This window comes from Polyodon spathula, chromosome 14 (assembly GCF_017654505.1).
Source record: "Polyodon spathula isolate WHYD16114869_AA chromosome 14, ASM1765450v1, whole genome shotgun sequence".
Taxonomy (NCBI): Eukaryota; Metazoa; Chordata; class Actinopteri; order Acipenseriformes; family Polyodontidae; genus Polyodon; species Polyodon spathula.
This window is the reverse complement of record NC_054547.1, coordinates 11,185,870-11,206,176: the sequence shown is the minus strand read 5'-3', so window position 1 is coordinate 11,206,176 and position 20,307 is coordinate 11,185,870. Positions and strand designations below refer to the sequence as shown.

The 20,307-nt window shown below is 38.5% G+C and overlaps 1 protein-coding gene across 1 annotated transcript; it reads left to right on the top strand.

The window, feature by feature from the left end:
• The first annotated feature begins 804 nt into the window (after positions 1–804).
• Positions 805–19,475, top strand: LOC121327104 (ADAMTS-like protein 2). The gene is made up of 19 exons (XM_041270904.1): positions 805–977; positions 1,066–1,207; positions 5,854–5,996; positions 7,158–7,233; positions 7,401–7,413; positions 7,594–7,739; positions 7,904–8,027; positions 9,225–9,305; positions 9,575–9,754; positions 9,952–10,169; positions 10,678–10,913; positions 11,486–11,589; positions 12,508–12,634; positions 13,045–13,258; positions 13,392–13,547; positions 16,448–16,618; positions 16,727–16,903; positions 18,297–18,441; positions 18,633–19,475. Exons 1-19 carry the CDS (start codon positions 805–807, stop codon positions 18,749–18,751), a joined length of 2,745 nt encoding a protein of 914 aa, XP_041126838.1. The 3' UTR covers positions 18,752–19,475.
• The last annotated feature ends 832 nt before the right edge of the window (positions 19,476–20,307 follow it).

The following is a 20,307-nucleotide window of genomic DNA, read 5'->3' as shown; positions in this document are numbered from 1 at the left end:
TCTGTGCTGTAACTCATTAACCATAATCATACCCCTTGCACTAGGAAAAGGGGGGTGGGGGCGATCCTGCATGAAGACATTTTTGTTTTAACCTTATGTGCACTTAACAAATCAGATGTAATTTTCATCTTGTATAGCAAAGTACTATTTTTGTGCCATAATAAATATTTCAACTGGTAAATCAATTGTATTTGTATACCCACTTAATGAAGTTATGTTTCTATTTCATGAACCGTCATTCAGTTAATCAATAACTCTGACGCTCAGTAGGTTCACAAGCCTGGAATACATCTTTATCAGTATGGGGAGTGCTATGTTTGAGAGTACAGTATTTTCCCGTGGCAATCGAATTGAGCTAACAGTTTCAATTAACTTTTAGTTACAGGTGACTAGTGCATTTCTTACGTTTAATTGTATTTCTAAATAGTAAGTGTTACTCTAAATGTATTTGAACACTAAGTGCCATGATTTTGTTCTGAAAATTAAACTTTTTGGAAAAAATAAGATGGGAAGAATGATTAATTAAGGCTCCAGCCACAGGTGTATAAATAGGGTGATCATGGGTGTTAGTTTCGAGAAGTTGTGATGTGAAGATACTGTGTGTGGAATTTGTTGTTTTTGTGTTATAAAATTTGATTGTAAATAAATACGCATGCGCGCTTAACTGCAGTGTTTCTGGTCTCTGAGTCTCCTTGGTAACGCGTACGTCACATATGGTGTCTGGAGAGGGATAGCGGCCCTAGAGACTTAGAGACCGAACTGTAGGTTTATTTTGAGGGGGAAGAAAAGAGAAGTGAAAATGGAATGGAGTATGGGCACCTTGCAGACAGGTGCCCATATGTAGACACCCTGTGGTGGGAGGCCTACAGACGGGGTGAGGGGCACGGTGGAGGAATGGCTTTTCCGGGGAGAAATCCAACCCAAGCCAAGGAGCCAGTGCCATCTCTAGCGCCAAAGAGGGAAAGCAGCTGGGACAGGTACCTCAGTGCTCTTGAAGCCTCAAGCTGGTGCCTCATCTGCGGGGAGTGGGGTCACTTTGTTTTTAACTGCCCCCTCCAAGGCCAGTGCCGCCGGCACTACTGGAGTGCCCCACACTAAGGTCAGCATTGCCGCTGCAAGCGCCAACACTGCCAGTGTGTCCTCGGCTGGGGTGCCCCGCACTATTGCCAGGGTGACCACGGCTGGGTTGCCCCGCACTGTTGCCAGGGTGACCACGACTGGAGTGCCACGGCCAGCATTTCTGCTGCCGCAGGGCGGTGCACATCTGTCACCTCGTCAGATTTCACAGATCAGGATTAGCACCAATCTGAGACTACAGTACCTTTTCTAAAGTAATAGTAAATAGACCAATGGCGCTAGTGTGTCAAAAAACATGATTCTGGGTTTCTTAATTCTTGTAACTTTAGGCGCACCAAGCATGAAAACCCATCTTCTGAAGCCAGTCACCTTAACCATTAGGGTTAGGGTTAGGGTGTCACACAAAATTTGTGTGACACAGGGATACATTTATGATCTGGTTATGTTGGTTTAAGGAAAAAAATAATAATAAAAAAACAACTGTCAGTGTCCTTTTACGGTACAATTCTATGTACAGTGTGCTGTTGTCTTTAGATAAAAAATAAATTATACATATAAAGTTGTGCTGGACTTTTACAACCAGTAAAAGCAACAAGCCAGTACATTTCTGTTACAAGCTACCCCGTCCTCTGGTTTCCTCTGGCAAGCAAGGCTATTTTTCCAGTGGCTAAAATGTGTGTTGAAACATTGGATACTACTTTATTTAATCTTGCTTTTATGAGTGTTTAAAGTTACATGGGTATAGTCACAATTCAAATCATGTCATTACTACTTCCCTTAAATCTGTTTTCTCAGAAGTTGAGATGTATTTAGTACTTGCAATGAAGTCTTTAAGCTGTTTTTTTTTTTTTGTGTGTGTGTGTGAGGGAATTTATTTAGCAATGTAGTTGATCTGCTTTATAAAGTTATGTTTAGGGAGATGGTTTTGTTAAGGTACTGGTGGAATTATATTTACCTCACACATTTTAGGGACAGTAACACTTTCTGGTGTCAGCAGGACTTATTTGTCCACACCCATTTCCACAATGTGTTTCTGGAGTTAATTCCCTTTGCTCATTACCAAAAGTTACTGATGTTTGAATCAGTAAAAAAAAAAAAAAAGGAATATATTCTAAATATGCTGATAAGCCTCTTGGTAGAATTATACATCATTATGACAATAATGACACTATTTGCTAAGGCAATGGAGAGTAGTGGAGCTGAAGAGGGCAAAATTACATTAAGCCTGCCCCTCCCCCTAACATGGAGGTTGTATCTGTTGTCAATTCTATTATTATTATTATTATTATTATTATTATTATTATTTTAATATAAATAATAAACAAAGTGGGAGCACAACCCCCTGCTCATTTTTGTGGCCAATTTAAAGACCTGCTGAGACAGGTTCCTTTCTATAGGGTTGCACGGTCTAATTCCCCAGCAATGGAAACACAGACAAACCCAAAGCCTTTGCACTCAACCCCCTGCACCTTTTTTAAAACACAGACTCGCGCATACACACACACACTACAGAATTGATGGGAACGTGCTCTGTTCCGCAAGTATAGCACGTCAATCAAACCTAAAGGGGACCGGCCCCCTTCTTCGTCTCTTAGCCAGCAGGTTGTAAAGTCATTATTAATTCGGAATGTTTCATCTCATTAGACCTGCTTGCTTCCTTTTGCATTCTGGTTGAAATCTGAGGGAGGCATCCTTGCGTTCAAGTAAACCATGCACTGCCTTTGGAACAGAAGATCTGGCTGCATTCAAATGTACTGTGTAATTTTTCTTTACGGAGTTTTTGGAAATGCCGCCAATTCAAACATTAAGGTAAATCCCAAACATTATTTTTCATTTTTTAAAAACATGTAACATCTTGTACTAATCTTGTTTGCATTCTCAGCGGTATATTACTGTTTTGGATTTAGGGGATATATATATATATATATATATATATATATATATATATATATATATATATATATATATATATATATATATATATATATTATAATATATCACACACACACACACACAACACACATAATGAATGATATTTATAAATTTAGTGCCGCAGTTCTATAGTATCCTATTCTTTAGAGAGCTATTTAATTTTTTTTAAGTTAAATCCGATGTTAGAGCCTAAGGGTTTTTTTTTTTTTTTTTTGTGGTCTTTAAGCATTGAAATCAAAGCTCAGCTGGAGTCTTACTGTGTAAATTTGAAGGTTGTTGAAGTGGCTGCACATTATTTGAAGGAGGCTTTGTGGTCCACTGGGTTTAACTTAATGAGGCTGGTAGCGGCAGAGTAGATTCTGCGAGCGTTATAAACGGTTAGTAATGACTTGACAAATAAAATATAAATTGATACAAAATCATGTTTTCTAGCGAGATTAAAACATTATATAAAACATCAGTTCTGTAGAAATGAGACATCAAATTTGGTTTCCAAGTTAAATCTGTCGTCCTCTGTATACACCGCATTAATGTAAATTGCTGGTCTATAGTAAAATAAAAATTTGCAAAATCATTGTCAGCACTATTGACACTATGTAAAGCGATAAATCTGTTAATATTGAGCAATATCAATAAGGAAAGATGTACAATAACTGTATTTTGTGCCCAAACTTTAGTAAGTCAGTGTGTTAAAGGATCAATAGCTTAAAAAAAAAAAAAAAACCCTGAAAGGGCCATCTAGTTTTTATAGGTTTATAGTCTTTAGACAGGTGATCTTAAGGTAAGAAATATCACTACAAGGATTCCAGATACTGCCCTCTAAGTAGACGGTCTTACAGTAGAGGTGCTCTTTTATACATGATTCAGTGTATAACCCTGGGAATATACAGTCCTCAGCTAAACATGTTTGCCAATCAAGCGTCTGTGTAAAAAAAAAAAAACTGCTCCCTTATGGTGTAGAGGATGATTTGAGTTGTGGGGCATTGTGAAGAGGCCTCCATGGTCTCTTCTTGCTGTGTTATCCCTGCTCTCTGGATAAATAGACTAGACAAAGCTCCAGATTTCACGATTAAGAAACATAACCGAGGAAGGTTTTACCCAAACCACCTGTCTTGCTTACTTTCTTTCTTGTTTGTTTTTATCTCATTAAAGGCTTTTCGGAAAAAAAAAAAAAAAACATAATCCAAATTTTCAATATATTTAATTAATTTTAACATTTGAAAGATTTTTACTGCTAATCATCAGTAATTGGTATACTAATGGACATTAATAATATAACGTGTTTAAAAGGGTTACCTCCAGCATCTCTGCAGTCTCCCTTGTCTTTTTGCAGTAGATTCTTCAGTTTTCCAGACCTTGTTTTGTTTTTTTAATATATAACTCAGGTAGAGACCATCTACTATATGGTAGGTGCACTTCCTGTGAAGTAGGTATTACACAGGTCAGGTGGGGTCTTAATAACTGCTGCACAGGATATAAGCTAGAACAGTAGTAGTAGTAGTATTCATCCCCGGAATCCTGTTTTGCCATTGAAAGGTAAAAGACTCCATTAGGGAAGACTTATTTAAAGTATGCAGAGGCAGATATACGTTAACTGCAGCAGTACCGCTTGAACACTAACTCTGATAAATGTGTTTACAATTAGTTTTACTTTATTAGGTGTTATATTACTGTGCTGTCTGTGCGTGGTGACCTTTCTCTGCATCTCATAGTCAGGCAGTCATAACTCAGTTCTATTATATATGTTCAGTGTTTCAAGTGCTGACTGGGTATTCTGAATACCCAGTATCTTATACATCCAGCAGATAACTGAGAATACACACACACAATATATAACAGGGAATACCATGAATGCAATCATTGAGCTTTCATTCTGGTGTCCTTTTTAAAAGTTATCGATAGGAAGGAAATTATGCAAAAAAAAAAAAAAAAAAAAAAAAAAAAAACATATTTGACCTTAAATTAATTCTGTGCAGAGAGTTTGATCTGCAATTTTAGCACATGTTTACAACTCTGGGAAAGGAGACACTGAATCTCCTATAGATACACATATGTAAAAGATAGATACAGATGATAGTTTTTTTTACAATCCAGACAGATCTGCAAGGAGCGCATAGTTTGTATTCTGAAGACGAAACACATTTCTGCCAGCTTCTAAGTGCAGTTTGTGTGCTGTGATACTGGGGTTGGAAGGAGCGATTAACTTGATGTCTAGACAAGAAGAGTCAGGTTAATTTAACCCAAACGCTCACCCCTTTCATCTGGCTCTCATTCACGGGCCTGGGTTCCACTTCTGTCTCTCTCACTTTCCCTGCTTCCTTTTCTTTTACTCGATCACTAACTCTTAGAGAAGAGAAGACATTCAAGCCAATCCTGAGCTCTGTTTCAAATTGAAGTCGCAGTGTCTGTGCTACTTATACCAGTAAAAGCCTGCCGGTTCATCTGGGCCTACATTTCCCTTTGGGACTTAAAACAAACCCCAACATCTTTGAACTAGAATCCCACTTTCCTCAGGGCACAACTATTAAACTACAAAAGAAGACTGTTTGCAAGCACAGATACCATGCTGTAAAAGCCCCTAACGATAGGCAGATTTGTCTAAAGACATGCTTTTTGGAACTTCCAACAGAAAAGATAAAGCTATAAAAGGTGTAAGATATACCTTATGGGGCGGGCACTAGCTTGCTGTTTTCATTTCTCACCTGTAGGCACTTTTCTTCTGATTAGTTCTGAAGCTGTGTAAGATGCCAGTGATTGTTTAACACCCTCCCATGCCCTGTGGTATCCATGGCACACCTGTAATATGTGGATGGGTGTAAAGAGCTGGTTCTTTATCTTTGCCAGGACAGTAGTGAGGGGTCAGAGGGGGTCCTGAGCCTCACCAAGGAGGTTGCCAAGTGGTGGGGAGAGTGGAGCTGCTGGTCCACCTGCTCTCGTACCTGTGGAGGGGGTGTCCAGTCCCAGGAACGCCACTGCCTGAAGCAAAGGTAGGACTCCCAATCCCACTTGCAACAGAAGCAGAATTGTGTAGCTAATAGTTTTGGATGTTGTTTTTTTTTTTTTTTTTTTAAAAAGCTGGTCTATTTGGTCATGGTCAAGTTGGCTAAAGAAGTAACTCTAAATGAACTGTGCTATTAAATTAATCTCTTACTTTGCTGTAAACTGTTGCTGGATTTTAAAAACCGTAACTAAGTGACGAACACATTAAATCCAATTTTATATTTAAAAAAATGATTAGGATCAACAGAACTTGGATCAACTGAGAATGATTGTAAATGTCAAACAGTAAAAATAGCATTGGAAGCTACTTACACTTTTAATCAATTTTTTAAATGTCTTCTGCCTCGTTTGAAACAGGTATTTTGTCCTTTTAATGAATATTTTTTAAATTGGAGAAAATGTTAATTGGTGTTAATTGCTCTGCGGACATTGGTCTCCTTCTCAAAAAAAAAAAAAAAAAAAAAAAAAAAAAAAAACACAGTATGATGGCTGCTCTTATATCTGCAATTGTTACACTTGTGTACAATGCTTTGCCATGCTTTTTGAGTGGAGAAGTAAATGTAATTGTTAAAACAAATACAAATCTACACTTTGGTTCAGAAGACACACATTCTTGCTCTACACCTCCTATAGTCAAAGTTGGCCCCAGCTGGAACCCATTAGCATGCCCCTGTGAAGTAAAAAAAAAAGGATGAGACAACATCTGGCTGCTATGGTGTGTTTTATGAAAGCTTTATGAAAAGCGTGGGAATGAACAACATCTGTGCGCTAGGTGGGGGCTTCAAACATAAACTAAACGTTAACACTTTTGTACATTGGACCAGTAGTTGAGATGCCAAATATAGAAATGATGCTTGCAAAATCTTTTATCAAAGCGTAACCATTATGGCAATTTTTCCTGGTTCTAATCCACTTTGCCTGTCTATCACTATTGCTGATTACTGCACTTTTGATGTAATAAAATAACTACGTCTGTAATAAAAAGATTTATTCAAAATGTTACATTGTAATTAATACTTATTTTACATATAGGATAATATGTGGTGTCTTTCTGTCATTACTGTCTATAAACAAAATCCAAACAGTTAAACTGAATCTAAACACCTACTTACTAACTGTCTCATTTAATACTTTCTTAATTTTTCCAGGCTTGTTTCATCACAACATGTGAACAGCACTTTATGCATTGGCTTAGCAAAGAAATACCAGCTGTGTCAAATTCAGGTAACACATTTAAAACACACACTCTAGCTTTCCTTATTGCTATAGCTTCTCTGGCATTTGGCTTGCTAAATTAACTGTAAGTACTAGTAAAACTGCATCCTGTTTAATTCTGTAAAAGAGATTGCTTGCAGAAGCTTGAAGGACACAACTTGACATCTTGTTCACAGATCTCAAACAATGGTTGAGAACGGCAGTTTTTAATACAGGTACTGGATGAAAATGGATCTGACCGTGTCAGTGTACACAAGTGATACTTTCCAAAGACAAACTGGATTCCGACTGTTACAGCGCAGTCCATTACAGGAATTGTAGTTTGTTTCTGTGTTTAATGGTCTCTCTTGTCACTCACACACTACTCAGATGACTATATCAACATATCGAACAAGCCGTGCGACCTGCAGTGCACCACCAGCAATGGGGAGAGGCAGCTCCTAGTCCCTGCTCACGATGGCACCTCCTGTAGGGACAGGATGTTCCAGGGAGTCTGCATTGAGGGCAAATGTGAGGTAAATACACACAGTAATACTAGAGCTTCACACACGTGTGTGCAGATTTGCATACACACGTGGATGACTTGACTGACCCATTTTGTGTAGATTTTAGTGTATGTGGAAATGCACGATTGTGAGCTGTGAGCTTTTGACTGGTTTCTCTTGTGCTTCCCTGCCAGGTAGTGGGATGTGACGGGATGTTGTACTCCAGTAAAACTACAGATAAGTGTGGAGTGTGTGGAGGGGATGACAGATCATGCTACCGGATCTCTGGGTCTTACCGTAACGGAATCACACAGTTAGGTATACCTTGCACTGGAATCCAGGGGTTGTAAGCTTTTCTGCTTCTACCACTACCCAAGTAAAGAACACTATATACAGTGAAGTCACTTGGAATTTAGTTTATGCAAAACCTATGTGGAACAGATGAGGCCTTGAAGTTTTGGTTTCAAATTCCATTAAAGCCAGCCCTTTATTTTTCTATAAAAATGGAGGAATTTGGCTGTTTGGAATTCCAAAGTCCACATCTTTGGAATGGGGAGAATTTTGTTGTATATCTTTCATCATTTATTGACATCTGCCTGTCATTTACTGCTAATAAGCAAGCTGCATGTGAAATTGCTGAAAACTCAGTGTAATAATTAGGAACAGATGTCTTGCAAAAATCTGTGACATTAAAACGCATGTGTAAACTTACTAAATAACCATTATAACCACATTAGTTTTAGTTGTTACCATGATATCCCACACTTCAAAGTGACTTTTTCACAAAAAAAAATAGCATTCCTTATCCAGAAGAGGGTGCTAAAGATCTTTCACAGTTCTAAATATGCTATTGGTTTCCAATGTAAGTATAGATATACCATGGAATAGTGTTAGCTGTATTAAAATGCTAATCTTTATTTTCTTGCAACTCTAGAAACAAGATAATTGGTGAATCGGTGAAATACTCTACAAGAAGCAGAACTATTTAAACACCAGTTCAGTACTTGGAGGTGTTTTTTTTTCCCATTTAACACCTACATTATTTTTGTCAAGGAGAGGAATGAACTCCTTTACTGAGTATTGCATGAGAACAGGACAATAAACAAACAAAAAAATACACTACCACAGACTAAAGGGTCAAAACATTGTACTGAATTTTATTCAAAATGCCAAATGGCAGTTTGCCCTTAATTGTCCACCACTTTTTACGGTGAAATCATGTTAAGAGAGGAAAATGTGATTAATGTTTATCAGTCAACTATGGTTTTGTTGAATAAGCCACAGTACTCTGCTCTTTGTGCTTACTTTAACGATCCACGGTTTTCAGTTGAATTGGAAAATGATCAATTAAAGGATTAGGTTCCGAAATGGAACTGTTTTAACTTTGTATAATTCTAAAATGAAGTATTACACATTACTGAGTGAAATATATTATCAGAACATTAATAACATGATAGATATTTTAATATAAACAATATATTCATTACATTTGACCTTTTATTTTCTTTTACTCAGGCTACCTGTTTATAACTAACATCCCTATCAGAGCAACAGACATTCAGATCATCGAACGACGAAAAACTGAAAATATTTTAGGTAACTGTGAGACTAAACTGTAACAACTAGCCCAAGGTAGGATATTGTAGCCTGTTTCAGTTTTCCAGTATTCAAATACTTTATCAGTTTATCAGAGAAATAATCAAAAACATTTTCTCTTTAATTCACTGTCTGATAAATCTTCTCTTTCTACTAAGGAACATTTAACACTCATAAAACATATACTGTAAATAAAAAATAGTTTCATGTTACAATATCATATTTAGGTCATGGTATTCTTGCTCCTGTTCTTGCATTGTTCCTCATAGCTCTGTCAGATGAAGAGGGCCGTTTCTTCTTCAATGGCAACACTGTGATTGATAATCCCAGGAACTTCCGTGTGGCAGGCACGGTATTCAAATACCAGAGGCCTTCCAATCTTTTTGCAGATGGGTTTGAATACATAATCGCGCAAGGGCCTATCAACCAAGGCCTGAACGTGATGGTAGGTTGAGTGAAAATAAATACTGCATAATCTTTCAATATTAATTATTAACAATTCTCTAACTGGGAGAGGGCCCCAGGGAGTACTGTTGTTGTTTGTTATATATTGTTTTCCGTTTCCCTAAGTACAATAACCTGAATGGGAAGATGCCCCACATCACTTATGAGTACACTGTGCCCAGCTCTCCGCTGCTCAGGACAGCGCCTCCAGTGATGGAGATGGAGCTCTACGACAGCGTCCCCGAGCCTAGTGTGGAAAACACAGGTGTGGGCCCGCAGCCTGAGCAAGACAAGCAAGACCCTGTCCGAGACTTTAATGGCACATCAGTGGAGCTCATGTACGATGGCAATGAGGACTACAAGCGTGGGAATGACACCCCCCCCTCTGACCTCCGAGAGCAGCCCCGCTACACACATGGGGTCTGAAGGGCTGGTGTGGGAGCTACAGGCCCCCCTGAACCTCTCCGATATCCCCGGCATTCTCTTCTTCAAGCCTGTGAACAAGCACTTTCAAAATAAAGTAGGCAACCGGCTGCAAGGTGAGGGTAGGCTGTCCAAATTTGGTGAGTACCCTGAATGTTTTCTCTAAATTGTTATTGTAAGCGCACCTTGGAAAGCGTTGTTCTGTTCCTGCAATCTCCCTAAACAGCAGCTCCAGATATCTCAGCGTATTATCTAAAATGTAACTGCATTCAGTATATGGATATGTAAAAGCAGCAGCACAAAAAAACAAATCTTAGCCTCTGGCATCATCTATTCATTCAGGTCCCGAGTCTAATCAGATCTATGGAAATTCTGCCAACCAGAATTCACCCGGCGCCCTCCCAAGACTTTTTTCAAGAACCTGTTCCTCAGCCTCCTCTGTAAGCCCGGGGGTCTGTGGCTGGCCTGTAAGAACAGTTCATTGCAGTTCGTGCTGTGCCCTCAGTCTGGGAGCCCTCAGTCACAGCTCAGCCTCCAAAACTCTAGCACTTTCGTTGACAACAACCTGTCCCTGGAGATCTACTCCAAGAGTCTCAACTCCAAGCTCCACACAGGGCCTGACGAAAGCATCTCTTATAGCATGATTTCAGAACTGGAGCACTCCCAAGCCAACTCCTCCCACCAGCTGAACCTGCTCCATCTCCATGATGTGGAGCCTGTTCAGGCTCATGGTACTGAGAGGTAGGTGCAGCGATCTATTGAGCTTTTGGGAATGCAAGGAATCTCACCACAACCGTGCAACCCCTGACATATTGAACCAAGCAGGAGATTACAATGAAAAGCTTGGCTAAGACTGCAGGACACTGCATTACACTACATTGTCATTGCATATGGGTTTGTTTAGCTTTATTCACTGAGAGGGAGATAGATACTTGGAGGAAATAGTCTATTTTGAGACAACAGTGCAAGCGTTATATGGCGTACACTCTTTAAGCCAAAGTCAACAGGGTCTATTTCTACAGGGCTAAAACTTGTAAGCCTACTCAATGGCAAACACATTATTATTGTACTTAGTTATCTTATTAAGAAGTCAATGACCCCTAAAGGGACACCAACACAAGAGTAATTATAGAGCAAAGGTACAATATTCATATCTGTGATTTTTGCCAACTGCAGCAGGCTTTGTTAGAACACTTTAGCCTATTAATCCCAATGAGAGAGCCTGATTTTCATAATCGACAACTATGGTAGCATATTAGTTCTAGTGGATTGGCCTTTTATAATCTTTCCCCTGCTTTCCCCTTTTCCCACAGCAATGAGTTTGAGGTGGGCTTGGTAGATCATGACATCAGTCTGGCTGACTTGTACAGATGGAAGGTATCTGCGTATGCACCCTGCAGTTCAACATGTACTACAGGTGCATTTACATACCACACTACACATTCTGCTGTATACACTTCATTATGTATAGTGTATATAAATGTATATACAAAAGTATGTATACATTTTCTTTTTTTAATTCAGGATATGGATGGTATATAGAACGGCCGATGTGAAATACAGCAGCAATTGTTTTGTTTAAATGTTTATTAAAGTATTGATTTATTTAGTGATTTATGTATCTATTTTGGTGTTTTAGACAATGTGGAACGACCTGTCACTGTAAAAAAAAAAAAGAAAAAATACAGCCTCCGCTCACACCCAACTATTTATATGTAGCATGTATTAGAGTACTGTATATTCCAGTGAGATAATGCATGTATTCAACATAGCCATTACTTCTTCAGTAAAATTAGCAGATGTATAAAGAACAGCAACAGACACTGAACCGTGGTCCACTACAGCCCATTCACTTTAAAGAGCTTGTGAGGTTAAGAAAACTATTGCATTTACATGTACAGAATTCTGTATGAAAATGTGGCTGGTAACTTAAGCAAATAGGGTTTTATCTAAACTTCATGGTACTTTATTGTTTACCTGTTTAATGTCTCTTCATTTCTGACAAATCGTTTAACATTTTTAAAACTTGAATAGCTGTCTGGAAACATATGTGTCGGTACCTTTTATAAAAGTTTTCCACAGTAAATGTGCATGGTAATTTTGCAGCTTTCCCATTCTTTCCCAGGGTTAAACTATACATTTAACATAGTTTTCCATACCTCTCTGTGCTTCTGTTTTACCACGCTTTCACTATGCTCTGTTAATGCTTTTACTACGGTAAACTTTCTAGGGCTAACTGGAAATATGCTTGCCGATTTTAAAAACGTCAGCTTAAGGAAAAAAGCAGATAGATTGCTGAATTTAGTTTGTTAAAATGTGTCTTTGTTTTCTGCAGGAGTCACTGCTTCCTTCGCCATGTGTGTCCGCTATGATGGAGTGGAAGTTGATGAAAACTATTGTAATGCAGTTACGCGACCTGAACCAACTCATGAATTCTGTTCAGGGAAAGAATGTCTACCCAGGTCAGTTTAGCCAGACCTGTAACAGACACATTGGCTTTGTATATGATAGATGGATGCATATGTGGATTTATTATAAAACCAAAGATTCCTGGGTCAACAGCAGCTGGCACATATTATACTGTACAGTATAAACTTTCAGAAACTCCTTTTGGTCAATTTCTAAGGTAAACATGATACAAATTTGTTAAACCAGAGAGGTACACATTCCTGAAACAGTGGGAACCAATTAGTACCTGGCTTTCAAGTGATTGGTCAAATACTCAATCCTACACTTCAAAACACCACCACCGTTCAGTACAGTGTTACCTCAGAGGGTATGACTGACAGTTGCTGGATGTTGCACACGTGAGTGGCCATCGCGAAAAAAAACCAAAACACTCCCAATCATGTGGTTCCTAAATGCAATTCAGGTGGGAGACCAGCAAGTGGAACGAGTGCTCAAGGACGTGTGGGGAAGGCTATCAGTTCCGCACAGTGCGCTGCTGGAAGATGCTGGCACCGAGGTTCGACAGCTCTGTGTATGATGATCAGTGCGAGGCAGCAGCGCTCCAGAGGCCCATGGAACGGAAGATGTGCAGAAACAAGGGCTGCGGGCTGCAGTGGGAGGTCTCCGAGTGGTCTGAGGTAATGTCTAAACACCCTCGCTTGTTTTGTACATTTCTGAGTACTTTATATCCTTGCATTTTTTTATGTGTGTTGTTTAGTTTCTATTTTGTTCATGAATCAAGTTTTTAACACTCCTCCTCCCTGCTGACAGTGCTCTGCAAGATGCGGAGGGAAGGGGTTGGTGAGACGGGAGGTGTGCTGCTCAATGGAAGCCCGTCTGTGCAATGAGTCCTCTAAACTGCTGAGTGAGAGGGAGTGTGATGGCCTGCCTTGCGACAGGGGGTGGACTGTGTCTGACTGGGGACCGGTGAGTGTTGTTGTTTTGAGGTCTTTTTTTTTTTTTTTAACCAGTGGAATTTAGATGTGATGCCTTGCAGAAATGTGTTGTGTAGCCAAGATTATACCACAATCAATCAATCTTTATTTTTATATAGCGTCTCAAAGCGCTGAACAAAGGAAAAATAATAATACAGAAATTAAATCACTTAAAAGCAATACAAGAAGTAATAAATGCATAAGTATAAGTAAATACATTAATAGTTAAAAGCATTTAAAAACAAGTAATGAAAATATATATAAAATTTACAGGACTGTGAATTATATAAATAAGTTTTCAGTCTTACTTTAAAAACAGTAACAGTCAGAGCCTCCCTCACAGCAAGCCGTACCACAGTCATTCCACAGTTTAGGGGCTGCAAGAGAATGCTCTGCCACCTGCATTTTTTTCTCTGTATCCTTGAAATGTTAAGCCAGGCTGCACCCTGTGATCTAAGAAGCCAACTAGGAGAATATAGGGTCAGGAGTTCTTTTCGGTATAGGAGACCACAGTCATGAGAGCCTTATATCAGGAGCAGGATCTTAAAATCATCCTGAAACGAACAGGAAGCCAGTGCAAATGTTCATATATCTTGGTTTTTGTTAAAACTCTGGCTTTGTACAAGTTGTAATCGTGAAATAGCACGGCTAGAAATACCAGAGAACAGTACATTACAGTAATCTATCCTTGATGATATAAAAGCATGCATTAAGCTCTGCATAAGATTGAGAGAAAATGCACCTAAGTTCAGCAATATTTCGAGAATGAAAAAGGATATTTTAGTGACATTCCTGATGTGTTGCTCAAAGGAAAGATCTTGATCAGCTAAATTTCTCATTTCAGACTTCCAATTAGAGGGGAAGCCACTAAGGGTGAAGTCAGATAAGTTTATGTTACTTCTGCAATTTAAGGGTCCAAAAAGCATTATCTGTTTTATCAGAATTTAGCATCAAAAAATGTTTTTACCTCCATTTTTTGATGTCAGCCAGACAACTAGTCAGTGCACCTACAGCCGAGTTGTCTCCTGATTTAAATCCCACTCGATTTTTGAGGCAGTCAGTGGTGTCAAATGCAGCACTTAAATCTAGAAACATAAGAACTGAGAGTAAACCCATATCAGAAGATAGCAATGCATCATTTACAGCTTTAACAAGGGCTGGTTCAGTGCTGTAAGCGTTGCGGAAGCCGGACTGAAATTTCTCATTGATGTTGTATGCTACCAGAAATTTGTAAAGTTGATGAGCCACCACTTTCTCTAAAACTTTGGATAGGAATGGGAGATTAGAAATAGGCCTGAAGTTTGAACTGTGGGGTCTAGGCCAGTTTTTTAAGTAATGGTTTAATAACAGCAACCTTGAAGGAGTAAGGAAAAAAGCCAGACAGTGAGCTGTCAATGATACTTAGAGCTGTAGGGTTAAGCTTAGCAAATACTTCCTTGAACAGTGTAGTCGGAATAGGGTCTAAAATACAGGTAGTGGATTTCATGTTCATTACTACATTCGTAAGATCCTGCAGGCTTATCACACAAAAAGTGTCAAAGACTTGTTACAGCATCAAGTAAGTGTGGTTTGTCATTGCTATTTCGTGACACATTCTGTTTAATGGTGGTATTGAGTACCTGATTGCGAATGTCAGCAATGTTTTTATTAAAGTCATTCATGAAGTCTTCACAGTCAACAGTAGTCAACAGAGGGGACTCAGACTGTGGATTAGTTAATTTAGCTAGAGAAACAAATAAAACTCTGGGGTTATTCAAATTGTTATCTGTAAGATTCGAGTAGGCTGATCCGGCAGAAGAATAGAATGGCCCTATATTTTAAAACGTTATCCTTTCAAGCAAGGTAGTGGACTTGTAATTTGGTGTCTCTCCATCTGCGTTCTGATGTACGACACACACGTTTAAGTGTGTGAGTTGTCTCATCAAACCAGGGGGAACATCTTTTAAGAACCATTTTCATTTTTAAACGGCTTCTACCGAGTCTAATGCGCTAGAAAAAATGGCAGTGAAACTCTCTACCTGTTCTTCAAGGGATCCTGCTTGTAGGAAAGTTGAAGCAGACAAAGCTCGGTGGTTGATGAATTATAACACCAAGTTTTAATATAGCGTGTGGGGTGATAACTCAAAAAGAACAGCATAATGGCCAGAGAAAGTGAGATCAGTAATTAAAATGTTCTGTACTTCTAAGGCATGAGAAATGACTAAATCCAGTGTATGGCCGCGCTCATGGGTAGGGCTGGTAACATGTTGTGTAAATCCCAGTGACTCCAACAGTGATATCAAAGTTCTGGCAAGAGGATCCTGACCCACATCAACATGTATGTTAAAATCCCCTAACAGCAAAATCCTATCTTACTTAACAATCAATGTTGATAAGCCTGATGGGCAAGTCTCTATTAATTCCAAAATAAAATCGCTAATTAAGACAGATTTATTTCCTAAAGATCTTGTATTAAGTAGTCCCAGTCGTAGGATCAGGGTACATGGTCATTTGAGGGGTCAGGGGCAATGTTATAGTTATTCTAATTAGATTCTCAGGGTGTGAGCCTCTGGTCGATACCGAAGATTGACAATGGTGAACCTACACAACCTCAATGGGATAATTATGTTAAAATTGTGGTCATTTAAAATGAAGTCATGGGGTCCCTCTTTCATTTTATTTAGTCAGGGGTGTTTAATATATTTCTCTATGTATTCTGCAAGTAAAAATGAGCCTCTCCTGTTAGGGTGTAAGCCCAAAAACTATCCCAGTTTGCAAGCCGAACAAATACATACGCAACATTTGAATAGTGAAACGGAAGTCTATCTAGATATCTTCTGAATCTCTTTTACACCAGTGCATTATATCAGAGGAAGTTATTCTGAGATTTCTATTTATCTCTGTGTCTCCAAGTGCTCAGGGCCCTGCGGCGAGGGCCGGATGATGAGATATGTGGTTTGCAAGAACAGCAATGGGAATGTTATCTCAGACTCGCAGTGTGATCTGGAGCTGAAGCCCCTGGCCGTGTACCCCTGCGGGGACAAGAACTGCCCTGCCCACTGGGTGGAGCAGGAGTGGGAGCAGGTATACAGTATAGAAGTGATGATAACCCACAGTGTGGAGGGCTTTCTGTTTCAACTGTTACTTTGTAACTTCTTAAGTCTGATTTTGTATTGGTGTTATGTTCTGCAGTGCAATGCCACCTGTGGTCGGGGGGCGAAGACCTGGCTAGTGATCTGTGTTGGACTGGAGAACGGGGTCTACAAGGAATATCCTGAGCAGAGCTGCAGCCTCTCACAGAGACCTGAGGAGGAGACTGCCTGCTTCGAGAGGCCCTGCTCCAAATGGTTCACCACATCATGGTCACAGGTAGACCCCTGACACGGGGCTTCTTCTCTGTAACAATATGTTTAGGGCTTCAGATTTTACAGCGTAGAAGCCAGACAACATCTGAAGGTCCCAATACCTTGGATTAGGCCTCCCTAGCCATTTATTAGTGAAGAAAGCACTTGATACCATAGTGCTGGTACCACTATTTGAATATTCAAACCAGACCTGGGACAAATATAATTGTATTTGATATTTTATTTGTAAACACCAACTATTTAAAATAGTTGAAATATTTAAATATGTATGCTTGAATAAATCTATATTAATTGCACAAAGTCAAATATTTGAAAATATTTAAACATTTTTGCAGAAAACAAATACTATTTGAAAATATTTAAATATATGTAAGTTATATATATATATATATATATATATATATATATATATATATATATATATATATATATATATATATATATCATATATATTAGTAGTTAGATATATATAATGTATTCAACTATTCCCAAGTAGTTAGAATGAATAATCTAAAGCTAAAACCTAATTATTACCCTAAATGTATAATTAGGTACCAGTTCTTGCAATTACCACATGGTGGTTGAGGAGGATTTCTAACGAGGAAAATGTTCAATTCAATAGCTTCAAAATAGGCAATTAAACCAGTGGTTAAAGATATTTAATTGTTTTCAAATATTTACCCACTGAAATAAAAGTCAAATATTTCAATTAATTGCTCAAATTAAATCTAATTGAAATAGAGCAGTTTCCAAAAGACAAAGACAAAGACAAGGCTTAACCTGCCTAGAATGCAGGATAACAATTAGGCTGCTATATGTTAGTTACATATTTATGAAGAGTTTAAAGTATTTCAATGTACTTCAACTACTTTACTCATATTTTTATTTAAATATTTTCAAATAATAATTGCTTTCCATAAACCATATTTAAATATTTTAAAATAATAGCTATTTTCTGTGATATGTACCAGTAATTATTTTCAAATAATAGTTACTTTTCACAAACCATATTTATAACTATTTATCCCTGGTCTGATTCAAACCTACAAAAATATTCAAAAATAACCACATTTGCATGTGTTCCTATATTCAAATGCATAACACCATGCAAACAACTGCATGAATGACATCTGAAATCAGTAACACACATTGTACTGTACAGTACAATGATTATATCCCCACAGCAGATGGGGATATAAAAACGATCTATTGTCAGAAATAGTACACTTAGGGTACCAAAGCTTCTTAAAACGTACAATCTGTGTATCTACCTGCATAAGCCTTCCATATTTTGAACCTGATCAATTATACTAAACACATGTCTTTAGGTTTGCAGTTTCCAGGTAGAGAATCTGACTGTTGTCTCTCGTCACTGTGCTTTCTTGTTCCAATTCCAGTGCAGTAAGACATGTGGGAGTGGGGTGAAGGTGCGGGAGGTCAAGTGTTACCAAGGAGAGGAGGTCAGGCACAGCTGCGACCCAGGGACTAAACCAGAGTCCCGGCAGACATGCAAGATCCAGCCCTGCCCCACTGAAGCTCCAGGTAGTTCAAAAAGCGTGCGATTTACTTGTCAACAACAACAACAAAAAAAGCTGCGTCGTCACCTTCCTCTCTTGAAGGAAGTATTTCACACTAGCAAGTTGCTAAAATAAAAACTGTCTGCATTAAAACTGTCTTTATGTACCTGATTTTCTTTATTACTTTAAATAATAGGCCTTTTCCATCTCCTGTAGATGAGGTCTGTAAGGACAAAGCTACTGCAAACTGTGCCCTTGTTCTGAAGGTGAAACTCTGCACACACTGGTACTACAGGAAGGCCTGCTGTCAGTCATGCAAAAACAAGACCCAATAGGATGAGGAGGAAGACAGAAAACAGCTGGACAGAGGGATGTGAGAGCTGTCTGACAACAGGACATCTATAAGTATCAAATCTAATAGGTTGTAGACTTGTCTGAAGAGGTAGGCTCTTGAAAAAGGGCCATAAGGTGTGCATTTATACAGGATTGTTACAGGCTGCAGAGGCCCCATGCATCTCAGTTTCACAAGGACTGGGTAAAAGCCAGATGGACCAGATGCAAGGCTTATAATTACAATCTGAGACTTTTACCTGTATGAATATGTTTCTTACTCGTGACTGTAGAAGTCATCATTTTTTGTATTTGATTTGTACAGATGTTTGTATAACCAACCACTTATTTTGTAAGAAATAAAATGTAAAATAAAGATTACTTTGAACAGTAAGTAACAGTAACTTAAAACAATGTGTGACTGTGCAATGGGGCAAGGAATGTTTAGCTTTAACGTTCCTAAACCTCTTCTACTAACAGTGATGATTCTGGCTTCCAGTTGACCCCATTTGAAGTCATCTTTGAAAGTTACTATTTGAGAACTGTCATGAGGTAGCTGCCACCATTGTGAAATCTGTTTTAATGAGACGCAATGGTTGCATAACGCTTTATCAGTGCGTATGTTTTAGGTTATTTGTGATATTCTAAGTATTGCAAGAATGACCCCAGAGCTTTCCAGTTGAGCTTGAACAGCACCCCACCTGACACATAGGGGTTAATAAAAATCACAAGAGGAGAGAATTTAATCATCTGTTACCTACTATCAGATGTTACTTCTTAAGAAGTAGAACAAACTTCGGCCGCATCCGATATAATGTCATTAAAACATGCTGAATTTAAATGTTATGCTGCCAATGCCAAATACAGCCAGACAACAGAATACAATAAAAATGTTAGTTTTTATTTAATTTTGGTTTGTCTTTTATGTTGCTGCAGGTCCAGCAAAAGCAGGTTGCTATCTCTTCTGTAACCTGTAACATGTATTTATATTACTCACTTAATCACTTACTCACTCACTCAACTAAGAGATCATTGTAGTTTATACTCCCCCCCCCCCATCCAAACTTCTGTTTACTGTGCCCGTGCTCACCAATGCATTACTGTGTCATTCTGTACTAGTTTAATCCACATGTTTTTACATGGTGCAGTATATCTATATATTCTCTTGTAGTATTTCCTGCCAAAAACGTAAATAAGAATTAATTTCTAACCGTTAAGTGAAGGTACTGTCACAAAATAAATAATTAAAACCTTTGCATTGTTGGTAGCTTTATACGGGCATTCAAGTTTGTTTAAAAGCAGCCACTTTGCCTACTCTTGAGTTGTAGCACTTCATAGCTAAAAGTATTTACTAAGGAAACTAAGACATAGTAGATACCTACATCATCAAACTAAAAGGAGGTAAAGTGGTTTACAAAATGTATGGATCTTGGAGGGGATTTTGACTAGGAGCTTTAACACCTCATTTAACCTTGGAATGCATTTCCTTGTTTATTCAGTCTTATAAGAGCAGGGCTTGTTTTACATTCACAAAAATATACTGCATATTAGATTCATATTA